Source organism: Girardinichthys multiradiatus, chromosome 4 (genome assembly GCF_021462225.1).
Source record: "Girardinichthys multiradiatus isolate DD_20200921_A chromosome 4, DD_fGirMul_XY1, whole genome shotgun sequence".
In the NCBI taxonomy this organism is placed as follows: Eukaryota; Metazoa; Chordata; class Actinopteri; order Cyprinodontiformes; family Goodeidae; genus Girardinichthys; species Girardinichthys multiradiatus.
Genome location: NC_061797.1, coordinates 28,050,131 through 28,065,842, shown reverse-complemented (window position 1 = coordinate 28,065,842; position 15,712 = coordinate 28,050,131). Strand labels below are relative to the sequence as shown.

Genomic DNA, 15,712 nt, shown 5'->3' with positions numbered 1-15,712 from the left:
TTTTAGATCTCATCAAACAGTCCATTTTTGTGTAAGTTTTTGCACACTTGGAAATCTTTAAGTAACTAGAACAAGTATCGCAGTGCCAACATCACGTTATGCTTAGGGATGAGGCAATTGTTGTGTTGTTTACTGTTATTTTGACATAATAATTAATAATGTTTACAAATCTCTATAGGCCTAAAATCTGACAATATGGTTGTGGTTGTTATTTTTGCTATTTGAAATAAGTTTTTCACTTCTGTTTTCTTAAGAGCAAATATTATTAACATATTTAAACATATGACTAAATGCAATTTTTGCATATTATTTAATGGTGAAGTAGTCTATTCAATAATGAGCAGGTTTTATTTATAGAGCAGGCTTTGTGTTTATGGGGCTCTGACTGTATGCAGAGGGAGAGATAAAATTTTTTATGTTTTTTTTTTGTTATCCCAACAAATGACACAAAATATTGTGATAAAATATTATGTCCATTTTGCCAATACGTTATTATTGTTCCCTGTTAAGACAATAGCCCTTTTAATAGGTGAGTTTCTATACCCACACATTGTGTTGTAACTTAATATGCTAAAACTAATATTTACAATCTGAATTTAGTACTAGTAATGTTTGGAGCAAGTATTAGAACAAGAATTTTTGTTCAAATTGACAGAAATGTGAAACAAAATTAATATCCACGAAATGAGAAGCAAGTTCACTTCACTTTAAAACTAGGTTATTTCCCATTATAGTATACAATGCATGTGCATCAGAGCATCAAAGTGCGTCAAACTCAAAAAGCTTAATTTGTTTGCTGATTACGTTGCTTTTTCTTTCATTGCCTTTCTTTAAAATGGGAAAATTAAACATGGTTCCAGTTCTCTTTTTTCATGCTTAGTTTATTCTCAATGGTTGCATTATCACAAACAAAGCTGCAAGTTTAAATATCTCTTATTCAATAGAAAGTATTTTTGATATTAATGACACTGAACAGTAACAGGCCTAGATAGATGGTCTTCACTTGTCTAACTTCTTCTTGTGTCTAACTTCCCTTGTCTGACTGTGAGACGTTTTGATTTACACAAGTCAGGTTAAAAGCTGGAAAACAATCCGCACCTTTTGCATACTAAAGTTTTTTATAAAGTACAGATTTAAAAAAAACTTTATCACAGTGTTTGAAGCCTCGCCTTTGTAAAACGTCTTTGATATTTGAACTTCTATTTTAAATGAGGCTGAGTTGTTTGTGCTCTTTGAAAGGGCGACACTCCTCTTTGATGGAAGAAATAATGATATGCATGCCTGACTGAATATGGCTAAAAGTATGTTTTAGCACATCAAAATAAAGCACTTTAAAAAGCATTAAAATGAGCTGGCCGATTAATAATTCACTCATACCTGTGGTGCACAGGAAGATGACTCCTTGCATTAGGATTCCTCCTTTTTGAAAGGCATGCAATTTGATACAAGCATATTCAGTTTCTTTCCTCCTCTCTGTCAGTCACTAATCAGCAAATAAGTGTGTTTCTGTGTTTTCACAAAGGAAAGATGTGCTTGCATGTGAAAAATTTACATCTTCCCTGCAGCTTATTAGAAACGCTTAGTTAAAAATAGCATTGCATTAGGGAACCAGGTCTGAGGTTCTGTTTGATGTCAGTGGAAAGGAAGGTGGGTGGGTAGGATGGTGTGGTGGGTTCAAGGCTGTGCTGGAAAAGTCGACAGCTGGAGTTTAATAGGAAGGGCTCTTTTTTTGTACTTCAAACTTCCTGCAGGTTTAAAAATACAATACCAATTCAGAAGAAATGCAGAGAGCATGTCTTGTTGGAGCAAAACTTCACAATGCATTTGTTGAGCAAAGGAGCACTTGTTTGAGCTGTTGATTGTCTAAGAATCTTGCATAGTAAGAATCCGGAGGGTGCATTTGTTAAAATATGGCCAATCTGTTATCAGTGAGAAAGGTGCTTAGCCTCCCACTGTCTGACCCCGAGCTCTTTCTAAAATCCTTCATTAGAATGAGTGAAGTACTTCTTCTCATCATTGTCATGTTGCTGTTGGAACATAGTGCAACATTGTTCCCTTTCCAAATGACAGCCACTGTCAGACAGACGGCATTAGTGAACACAGGAAAAAAAAAGCTTCCCCTTTTTTTAAAGCCACTGTCAATCTTATTTTCTCTTTATTGTTGCACAGCTCCTCAGTATTCATTAAAATCATTTAGAGGTACATCAGAAGCCTTTGTAAAATGCATATGTATTTGGCCTGTCATCTCTTGAAAGATGCCTTCATTGTTCCACTGCTTTTTATTTGTCTCAGGGACAAAACACAGAAAGGCATACAATGTATGTAGATGTCTTTTGCTAGAAAACACTATATGTTGTGCAACTTTTGAATTATCATAATTGCATTCAGATTTAGATAGAAAAAATATAAATTGAAAAGTAATTCTAAATGACATGTGCACATTAGCTGCAGCCACCACTAAAGGATCATCTAAAATTATATGTATAAAACATGTAATAATTAATAAACCTTCCGCTTTTCTTCTCTACATTCCTCCCCTAGCGGAGAATCTACAGATAAAGGCATACAAACAGGATCCTTACCTTTTATCAAAGTAGATGATGCATTTTCTGCAGCACTTGCATGAATCCATGACAATGCAGCTGAAAGTGCGCCTGACTGAAAGTCAGTGTGAGTTAAAAAGAAGGGGATGAGAGCTTGAAGTGATGGTAAAGGAAAAAAAAAGCCAAAAATGCTTAATACACCTGCAGGCTCAGACACCAAGATATTTAGCATAAACTGTATGGCCAAGGTTTTTACTAAAAGTTATAACAGGGGTGAGGGGTTACATTAAGAGGAAGATGAGGAAAGTATAGAGTCTCAGTTCTTGGCTTTAGTGGAAGTTGATAAATAATTCCTCCCCACGCCTTCCCCTATATTCAATTTACACAAGCCAGAGCAAGGTGGTGGAAGCAATGGGTGAAAAATTATATTTCAGCGTGGGTCATCCGCACTCTGTGAACTGTAACACCTCGGGGAACAGAAAGACTTATAAGTAGGCTAAACCAAATGGTTCCAATTGGTTAACATGGAGCACAAAATAAATATATGGTTTAATTGATATTTTGTAAACCACAGTTTGAAAATTAATGAACAGTTTAAAGACAACTCAAAATATCTTTATCTGTCTAATTAAAATTTTATATGTGTCATTTTTGCAAGTCTATACACAAATGCTTGTGACATAATGTTTTGCCTTCTAAATTCAGTATCTGTTACTCTAAACTATTAGGAGACGTATCAAAGTGTATTCTGACACAACTCTGTGTAGCACCAATTAAATGTGACAAACAGGTTCAAATTTAGCCTCTGATTGACTGGTGTATTCAGTATTTACAGAACCCATGCACAAATATCTATGCCCTTTTCTGAATTCATCAGAATTCATCGTACCACCTCTAAACACATCGCATTCAGAACCATTAAAATCAGAATTAAACACTCAATTTAGAGTTAGTTTTTTTTTTACAAATATCTTACATGAGTGTCAATAATAGAGATGGCTGGCCTGTTTAAATTAATGGCCCTGCACACAAATGCCAGTTTGTGGCTTCATTTTCTTACTTTATTTTTATTCACATGGATGTAATAAAAAAAAAGAGCCTCCAAATAATTTTCAGCTAAATCTCAACACTAAATCTGAATAGCTGTCTGACTGAGGACTGAGCAGCCACACTACATGTGCTTACAATAACAAGCCTCTGTGTGTGCATGCGTTTGTGTGCGTGTGTGAGGATCTGTGTGGGCTTCTGGCTCCATATCAACCTGCTGTTTGCATCGATGTGCTCCAGCGAGCACGTGTGCACATTCAGGTGGGTGAGAAAAGCAGATGTGCTTTGCTCGTCGCTGCAGCTGCATGTAATCTGGATAATGAAGCTGATGATTAGCATCCCCTAGACGCAACACTCTGCCATTGCAGCCCGCTCATTTTTTATTAAGCTCTGCTTTGTGCTGTTAGCCTTCAGGCTGGGCACATTCAGAACCACACAAATCAAATGTTCTGAATGGTTCTCCACATAACAGTGCGTATATGCAGATTTTATTTTAATGTTGTTGAAGTCAAAATTGCATGGCTCAGCTTGGTTATAATTCGATTATTGAGGCTAGAATGACCACTTTAAATTGTGGGTCATTCAGTGCAGTTTTGATTTGTTATTGCTTTTAAGGCCCTCAGTGGTGTAGGAACCTAGGAGATGAAGCAGTAGAAATTTTTACATATTCATGTCATGTCCTTCAAGTGTTTGTCATCCCTCAAATTATAATTCCTTTTGTCTTTGAAGATAATAGGCCATAAATTGTCCTTGTTTGTAAGGCACCTCCCTGAAAGCTCAGTGTTTATGAGTCTACCACAAGGTTTCTAACATCCAGAGCTGTGTCCTGCTAAGGTGAAGCACTTCACATGCTATCATTCATTGAAGCCTATAAATTAGTAACAACTGCACCTAAAAATCTCTCCATAACTGAACATTTTCACTTACTCATACCCTAAAAATTTTAGCTTTTTGCTCTATGCAAAAAGAAAATATGTGGATCCCACATACCTTGTTGAATTCTTCTCTGTTGGTTGTTGCTGCATAGTAATTACCACAGAAATAAAAGACGAAATGGAGCACTGCCCTTTATTGCTTTGGGCTCTAACTCAGGACATAGATTAAAAACCCAGTTAGAAGTGGGGATAAAGAAAAGGCAATATTGTTTGCAAAGCACAGACTGAAAATGACTTGTAGTACCATGGGAGTTGAATCATCTCCATATTAATAGCCAACTCGGCATGGGAATAGAGGTGAAGATTACACGCAGCGTGAGAGGCTGAAGGGCATCACAGGGTCTCAGTACTTTGAAGGTGAAAGGTTTCAGCTGGCATGCTTTTCAGAGCACCCTAGACTTCCAACATGCACAGGTTAAACTTCAGACATACTCACTCTTACTGACATGGACAGAATATATGAGAGTTTATGATGTTAACAACATAGGCCTGAAGCTGCCAGGGCATGACAGGAACAACTGTAATGAAGCAGTAGAAGCTGCAGAGAAGATGTGCACCTCATCTCAGCTCCTTGGAGGGAATTTTTTTTTTTCCATCTTGCACAGCCTTGCATGCTATTTAATTTAATTTTTACAATATGGATAACCCCTTGAAGGACGTAGGTTAGGGGCAGCTGTGATTTTGCACTTCTGGAAGATTTCAATGGGAGATTACCTATTGTGGTTAATCCAGTCTATGCTGTGTCAGTCACTCTGTCCAGCAGCCATCCTTTTTCCCCTTGAAAGCACAACAAGGCAGCAAGGATTTGCTCCAGAGACTGGTGCAGGATGCTGGCAGCCCCAGTTGCTGCTTGAATTATACAGTCCAGCTATGAAAGAGAGACAAGGTGCCAAAGTCCAATTCACTTACGGGACTCAACAGCAGAAAAGCCTTTGGTTTACGGAAAAGGGACATGAATTAATAATTACCTATTGGCTTGCAGTTCTCTCCTGCACTGCGTACTCTGTTGGTGCGTTCATACAAGATGCACTATGCATCTGTCAGAAGATGTCTGGGTGAAAATGAGGGCTCTCGGGTGCGGCGCTGATGGTGTAGGGGCGAAAGCGCGCGACCATGTGCAGAGGCTATAGTCCTCGAAGCGGCTGTCCCGGGTTCGACCTGGCGACATTTGCCGAATGTCTCCCCCTCTCTCTACCCCTCTTTCCTGTCTGCCTACTGTCAAAGGAAAAATACAAAATAAAGGCCACTAGTGCCGAACACATATCTTTAAAAAAAAAAGAAAATGGGGGCTCTCTGAAAGGGCAAAAAAGGTCAAGAAAGAAGAACTTAGACTATTAAGGTCTAATCCACAATGACTTTTATGGTGAGGGTAGAGAATTTGCAGTTTTAATGCATACATGTCTTGCCGCTATATATACGCTGTTATTTATTGTTCTACCAATGAATGATTTATTGATTCAATAATGAAACTAGAAAAAAAACAATAAACCTTGTTCTTTCCTTAAATATTTTTCAGAATGTTTCCTCCATTTAAATATATTTAGCTCTTAATCTTTCTGTCACCATTTCTGATTGAATTGAAGCTCAAATATTTCATTACTTCGAAGACATTATAGATAAAATTATCTGCTAAGTAAATAAAATGTTTTTTATATTCTTTATACCCAGAAAGTAAGACTACTTGTGAGTCATTGACATTTAAAGCATATCCCGCTTGGGACAGCTTTTATTCCTGTTTTCTTTAATCATTGTTCCTGTGGTAGTCCTCTGCACAGTTCCATCAGAGCACAACATTTTGTTCATTGCATCTAAAACCCACTCTTACATCTGATATCTTTCTTTGGACATTAATGAGGGGAAGACATTTACTTAAACTAAAATATTTTTAGATTTTATTCCAGTTCTAGATTTTTCATTGTTACAGAAATTGTCATTGCCCATGACAACAAAAAATAATGAAAACAGTAGTTATATGTTAGTCACAGGGCTGCTGATGATAGTGTTGCTCTGTTCCTTAGAGAAGCAATAGATCAGGTTTATGTAGTCCTAATTAGCCGTGACAGAGAGACTTCACCAGAGTAAGGCCTGTGCAGCCCTCCGTCTGTCCTCACCTTACACGCCTTCTCTATCATCCACACTTAACCATGAGGCACCTCAGCCAGAAAACAAGGTTTTAGCAGCATTCAGTGCAAAAACAGCCACTTGTCTCACCTCTCTGGTGCTAATTGAGCAGCTCTGGAAGCATAATTGCAATGCTTATTCTCTTAATCACAAGGCTGAAAGGGATTTTGATACTTTCTGTACTGTATTTACAGCCTTACCTTCACATTTTTACCTTACTACTGTCACGCAATATTCACTATAAATGTAAATACAAACATTAACCATTCATTAAGTTCTATATTTGTTTTTTTTCTAATCCTGTTTTTGTTGTAAGGAGTAAAGGCATCCTTCTTTACTTTATGGGTGTTGATGTTAATTATGGTCAAGTAGCAGCTTGTTGAAATAATGAGCTGATGAAGGAGAGCGGAAAATGCTCTATGATTGCATAGTTAAAAACGCATTTTTAAAAATTATGATCTTCAGTGCTGTAGTCATATTTGTTTGCCAGAAACATTTCCCCTGAACTGCAATTTAAACCCCAAAACTTAAAAAGAACATGTTTCTTTAAAGTATGACCACATAGGATGGTTTTCTTTATCTAAAGAGAAGACTTTAAAGAGAAGAAAAGGTGGACTTGAGTAGAGTTGGAGGATGAATTGGTGAGCACAGTGCCATGACTAAGAGGTTAATGTCAACGAATGGGAGGTTCCTTTTGTTTAACATTTCCTTTGTTTATTGGCGGATGTGTTTAATAGGATTGACTGTGACTGGACCCTTAATAAGGTCTCCATGGCTGATCACGGTGTCTCTGGGAGATCTTACAGACTCCTCCGTCCTAAACCAGGTCTCCCACTGGGTAATCACCTCAACTGCCCTCATCCTGATTGGAGCTGACATTTTAATGTCTGGAGTAGGAGTGTGGTCAGCCCTGTTTAACCTGACCCCCCCATTGCCATACCACCCCTCCCTTACCAGTGGCCTGCGTTCCCAATTTGCCCCTAAGGAACTGTACGAATAAGGCCAAATTTAACTCTTTATGGGGCTGTTAGGGGTTTGTGAGACAACTCCTTAAGTTTCACAATAAACACTTTCCACTGGAGCTCCTACTGCAGTTTCCCTTTACAGGTTCTCTGTGGTTTTAGCTTTTCAGTTAACACATACTTAGCTGTTCATCTAAAGTTACACCTCTAGAGTGCCAACTGTCGTCTATCCCTTTCTGTTTAAAGTGGAGTACTTTTAAAGTGCCTTGCTAGAGCTCTTTTAAGAGGCCTTGCTCTGAAGATGCAAAATGAAAAAAGAGGCATGTTATTTTGGTTATTTCAGCATTGTTTGCATTTGAATGGATTTATCATCTAATTTGATGTGTGAGCCAGTGAAACACTTGAAATAGCTTTAGAGAATGGAAAAGACTAGCACCGACTTGACAATCACTGTAGCCTTTTTTAATTTTGAGGCAAAACATCAAATGTTGTTTATGAATATGCTTGGATATGACTAATCAAGACCATGCTGCATGTAATTTTGTCTTGAGTTGAAAGACTAGTTCTACGCAAAACTGCATAGAATAAGTCTTTTCTCTTTTTACCAATGAGTCTCAGAAACTTTAATGTAGTTAAAAAGATGGGAAGCTATTTTGCATACGTCTGCCGGCCAATCCTCTTTGCACCGGTCCCTCACAGTTCCCTGCTCCTGCAGGTGGTGGGCCCACTGGGGGATGGCCTCGTGTCTCTCCTTCGGGCTTGGCCCGGCCGGGTCCCACGAGGAGCAACCCAGCCACCAGGCGCTGTTTGATGGGTCCCGACCCCAGGCCTGGCTCCAGGGTGGGACCCCGGCTCTGCCGTACCGTGCAACGTCACGTGCCTCGATCGTATAGTCCTCAATCGGGAGGTGTTCCAGGCACGTCCCACCGGGAGGAGGCCCAGGGGACGGCCCAGGACACGCTGGAGGGACTATGTCTCTCGGCTGGCCTGGGAACGCCTTGGACTCCCCCCGGAGGAGCTGGACGAGGTGTCTGGGGAGAGGGACGTCTGAGTGTCTCTGCTGAGTCTGCTGCCCCCGCAACCCGGTCCCGGATAAAGTGGAAGACGACGACCCCCCTCAGATTTTATGCTTTTGGTCAAGTCTCACACAATCCAATTTGTATCTACTTCCTCTGCTTCTATGAAGAACCTAATGTTCTTGCTGGTGTTGAAAGTTTTGTCCTAAGAATCTATACATATACTACATACACTTATAACTATTGTTTGACTTATTCATTAATATATTCCTTGATTTTTATTTATTTATTTATACACATTTATAACCTTGATTTATACAGGGGAGTCCCATTGAACCACGAGTTCTCATTTTCTAGAGAGGCCTGTTCTAGCCATCGTGCACTATATGATACAATTTGATGCAAACAAATATCAGTCAAATGTTATGGAATAAATACTTCAATATATGAAGCTAAGCAGAATAAATCATTAAAACCAAAATATGATTTAGTTAGGTATCCTAAGTATACTAATGTTCATAACATATTTTGTAATGAACAGTTAGAAGTTTTTAGAGTTTTGAGTTTTCAAAACCCCTTAAATAATGAGTACCCCAATGAAATCAAACTGATCAAGTTCAGATCCTGCTACAAAAATGTTCCAGATGGATGGAGCCAAGCTCGGTACATTGTAAGTGATAAAGGCAGTAATTACTATGCACCAATTTTTTTTATTACAGAATATCAATCAAATACACACAAATGAAAGTCCCATTTAGGTGGTTACATTTTGAGAGCTTCAGGCCTATGTTGTGAACATGTAAAATATGGTAATATTTAATGGTCAAAATCAAAGTAAGAATCTTATGTGATGTGACATTTTCTAATAATGTGAAACTTAAATATGCACCCTGACATTTTTTTTTTCTTATGATGTTGTTGATACCACAACTAAAGACTTAAATGGCCCATCAGACAGCATTGGTAGTGTATTCCTTAACACTATATTGTTAATAACAATAATGTCCTTGCCCATTTCCTATTAAATGCACTTAAATCACATCTGACAAAGACATTCCAAAGCCCTTTATTCTCAATGCTATTGATCTGGTACCAAGCAGCCAAGTTCTCAAATTGTCTTGACATATCTGCTGTTCTCTCTTAATCCTTCTGTTTATGTGTTTGTGTTTGAATATTTTCAGGTGTGTCCAGCAACTTGGAACGGCAGCAGTCGGATTCTCCTCTACCCTCCAAAAGGCCCTCTTCCCGCTCAGAGACCTCTGAGAGCCCGCTCTCCTTGAAGCGTCCCAGGACAGCTGAGAAGGGAACTGTGGAGCAGGTCAGCATTACAAACCACATATTTTTTTTAAATATTGAGACCCTGTGCTGTTGATAAAAGTCTGCTCTCCTTTGAATTAAAGGCATCTAGCTAAAGGTTATCTCATCGTTAATTACCAAGACATCATTAAAAGTCTCAAGCTTGTGAACCCGTTCAATATAAAAAATCACAAGTAATTTTCAGCACTGACCTTTTTTATATTATGCAGATTTTCTTCTTTTAGATCTGCTCAAAATTAATTTATCAAATCTTCTAGGCTAGCACTGCTAATTGTGTATATGCTGGAAAATCAATATAGCTTTTGACAAATGAAACCACTTTCAAGTGGGTGCCATAACTCTCTGCTGCTCACTTTGGCATATGTGTGTGTGATCAGAGGGATCTGCCGTTAGGGGTGGAGTAGTCTCCACTCTTTCCCCTGACCTACAGCTTGTTTTCAGACAAGGATCCCTGTTTTACCAATACTTGCTCTGTCTCTGCCACCACCCCTAGATGTACCAGTGCCCCTACTGCAAGTTCACCAACACGGACCTGAATCGCCTCAGAATGCACGTGATGACGCAGCACTCTGTTCAGCCCATGCTACGCTGCCCGCTGTGTCAGGATATGCTCAACAATAAGATCCACTTGCAGTTCCACCTCACACACCTACACAGTGTTGCCCCTGACTGTGTTGACAAGCTAATAGCCACAGTAAGTCCTGAATTATTACATGTACATGTGACGGGACGTAGAAGGATTGGGAATGTTGAGAAGGTTTCAGTACGCATTGTGATTAGGGAATTTCTATGTGATTATTATTTTGTCATATTCCTAGGTGTCCTCAGACATCTAAAATGAGTGTCTCAAAGGCAACATTACATTTGTTTTAAACTGCACCAAGTAGGCTTTTCTTTCCATACTTACATTACACTAATCTAATCTAATATTTGGTAATTAAATGGAACAATTGCAAATATGTGCTTCAGGTTTCTGAGTCAGTATCTGTAAGTCACAAATAATAAAAAAAATTGTTCAAAAACGATTATGTTGAAACATAACACAAGAGTTTCAATAACGCATGTAATATATGTTTTTAGCTGCACCAAGGTCCATACTGGTTCACATACCAGCATATAAGATTGTAGGATTAAACCAGAGGGATAAATTTCCCCTACACATCAGACAGGCTCAGTCTGGCTCTTACTTTGGTCAAGGTTGTAGTTTGTTTTAAATGTGCTATATAAATAAACTTGACTAACTGCTTTGGAACAGTATCAATGCCACTTGAACATTTTTATTTTATAATCACAAACTGTAATGTATCTTATTTGGATTTCTGTGACAGATTAATACAAAGTAGCACATAATTCTGAAGCGGAAAGAAAAAGATTGATAGTTTCCAAAATATTTTACAAATAAAAGTCTAAAAAGTCTGGTTTCTATTTGCATTCAACTCAACCTGATCAAAACTTTGTAGAACCACACTATGCTTCAATTACAGCTCGAATATGCCTCTACCAGCTGAACCCAAGATTTCTTGCTGAAAGGAAACAGTGCTACCAACTGTGCCACCATGCAGCCCACACACTACAGGATTCATATTTTTATTGCATGGATCTGTCCCAATAAAATGCATTAAAGTTGAAGGGGGTATGAGTACTTATGCAAGACAATGTCCTTGTCCCTGTAGATCTCAGCAAGTAAAGATTGTATCCAGTCTTAACTTTCTTTAATTTTTACACTTTGGTTTCAAACATGGTTAGCAGCTCATGTTTTTCTCAACAGATTCAATGAATTCAGATTAATTTGTGCTGTTTTTGTTGAAATGTTTGGTGTGTAGCCTATTTGACTGACTTTAACATAAAGGCATTCACTCAGAGTGATTTTTGGAGCTTTTAATACAGCAACTTTACTCTCTTAAGTTAAATTCAGAATGCAGTTCATTGTTTTTTTTTTTCATTATTTGTATTACAAAGATTCCACATACGCCATATTGAATAAAACTATGGTTCTAAATAGACTTATAAAAATTAAATCTAAGAACATTTGTATGACATGAAGTACTATTATATATACACTATATTGTTAAAGGTATTTGTCTGTCTACTTTTACTTGTACATGAACTTGGATCACATCCGATTCTTAATCTATAAGGTCCAATTTGTTGATGGACCCACCGTTGCCAGCAATTGCAACTTTACCTAGTCTGTAAACATCTTCCTCAAGGTTTAGGAGTGTGTTCATAGTTAGATGAGATAACCAAAATTGCAGCCTCTGCTCTAAGTCATTCCAAAGGTGTTTAAGAAGGTTGAGGTCAGGGTTCTTTGCAGGCCAATCAAGCTTCCCCACAGCAAACTTTTGGAAGTGATGTAACACCACAATTCATTGATTTGATGGTGTGACCAAATACTTTCAGCAATAAAGTGTATATTATATGACCATATCTTTAGATAAAAGATTATTTGATAATCTGGTGGCTTCCTCTGAATCATGTGGACTGTAAGCATAAAATGGTTGAATGTTTCTGACCTAAACTGTAACATAGGGATGTAGTAATTTAATTTCCCCTGTCATGACCATCTAATGCCACAACGGGCAAGATCAGCATCTGAACCAGCAAATTCAATCCTTCAAATCGCACCATCTTTTGACCTATAGAGTTATCTCAAAAGTATTTCACATTCTCTACTAGATCCACTAAAAAGCATGTCAACATTTTGCTATGTGGTATCAGCTTGGAATTGCTGCAGAGGTTGCACACATTGCAACAAGCAATTTCACTAGTTTTGGGTCAGGTTAAGGACCAGTGGAATGATTCCGTAATCTCAAGATGATAAGTAACTTGCTCTTATCCTCAGCCTGCAGTGAATGCTAACCTTTGAGGACATTTGTACACCATGCATTCACTGCTCTAGATTCCCAAAATGTCTGCCCGTTTGTCCAAGTACAAACAGTGACGATAATTGTAAAATAGCTTTAACCAAGCCCATGGGCTTGTAGAAAATAATAAGGTTTTTTAAGAGACCGTTTTCACTCCTTTTCTTTATTTTTATGTGTTCAACTTCATTGTAGCTTTTGAAGCTCTCCTGTAAGTACATTGAATTGGAGAGGTAAAACTAGTAAAGCATTTTTGCCTTTTTTAATCATATCAGGATGAGCAGGTTTTCTTGTTCTTAGATCACTTGTTACCTCACTGACATGTATTGCCATTTCTGTGATTGGATGTGTGCTGGTCAAAACAAAGCCTTATTATTAGAATTTTTCATGACACAACTAATACATAATGAATGACAGAGCAACTTTGTGAACCTTTCTAAAAGAAATTGAGATGTGATTCGCTACCTATTCATTAGATCTATAGAATTGACCATAATGACTTTCAAAATCAAAAGAAATACTCAATTTGTAGTTTTTTTTTGTGACTTGAGACATCAGCGACCCTTAATCTAAATTTATTTTTGTTCATGTTCTCTTTCAAAACAAAACATGTCTTATTTTGTTTAAAACACACCAGGGTGCAATAGTCAATCAAAAATGACAAATTGCTGGCAATTAGACAATCTTTGTTCTCTTCTATGCTCTTAGGCTTAGTAACACATTGAACAATCACCATGTAAAACTTTTCTCTCTCTGCTGCCTAGCCATCTTCATCCCCTATCTAGAAAGTAAATGCCAAGCACATTAGTATGGTATATAGCAATATTTATTTCTTTTATAGAGGTAGTAATGTACTGAAGCACTACAAGAGAAGATAGAACAGAGGTAATATAACACACATTAAAGCCAGAACCTTTTTACAGCCAGTGATTGCAGATGGAAATGTACTTCATCCCTTTCACATGTCTTCGTAGAATACCCTAATTAATTCTGAGATAGGTGACTTTTATTTCTTGCCAAGTGTGCATGCTGATGCGTTTACTCTCTCTTAATTCATTTGTTGTCTTTGCACTTCCACCTTCGCTTTTATTTTTTCCTTGTTTGTGTCTCTAATATATATATAAAATACATTACCTCCTTTAGACTTCCCTCCTTCATTCCAGGTCTCATTTTCCGTCTGCATTAGATAGGGGTGATGAAAATAATTGGGCCTTATTAATTCTCAATGTGGCTGGATGATAGCCATTTTGAACTATGTTTGCCAATTAGGCATTCTGAATTGAAAGTGACCTTGGGATTCTCCACTCTTTGACCATATCACCTAATGAAACAATTGTTTTCAGGTTTCTTGTATAAATAAAATATTTGTTTTCTTTTATGAAATTAATTGCTGTTTGGGTTTTAGCCATTTTATACAATTATGTTTAGGCTTGAAGCTCATATAGTTATGGAAGATGTAAAATAACAACAACAAAAGCAGTGAAAGAAAACAAACAAGCACAAAACAGTCAAGAATGCTGCTGGAAGTGATGACATTATGTTTGTAATGCCAAATGTGGCCATCAGAGGATAACACGAAGTCCATCCAAGCCAGGAAGTAGTGACAGTAAAGCCTCAGATCAAATTTGAGTTCATAAATTTAAGTTTTTATGGCAGTTAAATGAGGAGTAGTAAGTAAGGAGAAACATTATCTGAGATCAGTACAAACCAACAGCCTATTGAGTAACTTACATCTTTGTTGAGAGCCCATTCTACCTGAAATTCAACACAGTGGCAAGTGGCTGTTTATGACTAAAACTGTCATTCAAAACACTGAAATTCCGGCAGAATTCATGTAAATGTTTACATTTTGGCCCAGTTCTCTCATTCTTCAGCAACCTCATCCTAACACCTATGCCAGCAGAATAGCCTGCTTTATACAACTAAATTTCACTTTACTGCACTACAGTAATGTAGCTGGCAAAATATAATTCTAAGAACACTGTTTGTCTTGCCATTAAAACTCTATAAATCAGTCTACAGTTTATCTACACTTGTTAGGCCCTAAAAAGCCTATCTAATGCTGCATGTGTTGGATGGAAGAACACTTAAAATATTGATATACTATCAAACTGTATCTGCAGTCACTCTCCTTCATTTGCTCAGACACACAGAAGAAAGAGTCACAGCTGTTGCTAAATATTTAGCTAAGCACGAATAGTGGTTTAACACAACCTGCAGACATCAGCAGATGTCTACAATGGAGAAATAAAAAAGAAAAAACTCAGTAAAAGAAAACATTTTCCTACTTAAGAAAATGTATGCTTACAGGCAAAAGCTGAAGCCACACATCTTTTTTTTATGTATCTGTACAAATGATCTCTTGTTTATCAAGAAATTTTCCTCCCAAAATAATAATAATAATGGGGGCCTAATTATTATTTATTTATGTTTCATACTTATATACATATTTATAGGTGTTATGGCTCTGAAATCTGATGATATTTGCCCTTTAAAGGTGATGTTGCTGTTTTTTTTTTTTTTTTTTTTTTATCTGGCCTATAAGATTAGCATACATGTTCACTATAGATTTTTAACACTTTTGTGATTTGTGTTTACAGGTGACAGCCACTGAGGTACTACCAGCAAGCATGTTCATACCTGTGCCTAGTCCAGACAAAGAGTCCCAGAGCACCCCACTTGCTATAGCCAACTCCAACTCTGAGGATACAAAAAAGCAGACTGGTTAGTATCTGAGTATTGAAAATACTACTTTTATTCTACATAGTATAAATATTTGCTGCAATACCACCCATGGAGGTTTTAAGTTGCATGTCATTTGCTTTGATAAGAATTGAGTATACAAAAGATATAAAATTATATAGAAAGAACTGAACCTATTTGAGGCACTACAGTTTTCTCTCCCTCAGT

The 15,712-nt window shown here is 37.5% G+C and overlaps 1 protein-coding gene across 1 annotated transcript in view; it reads left to right on the top strand.

The window, feature by feature from the left end:
* zfhx3b (zinc finger homeobox 3b) overlaps positions 1-15,712 on the top strand; it is a 104,728-nt gene that overhangs the window by 74,612 nt on the left and 14,404 nt on the right. The window contains exons 6-8 of the mRNA XM_047362496.1: positions 9,806-9,942; positions 10,435-10,635; positions 15,403-15,526. Coding sequence (XP_047218452.1) covers positions 9,806-9,942; positions 10,435-10,635; positions 15,403-15,526 — 462 coding nt within the window. The remainder of the gene's footprint in view (positions 1-9,805; positions 9,943-10,434; positions 10,636-15,402; positions 15,527-15,712) is intronic.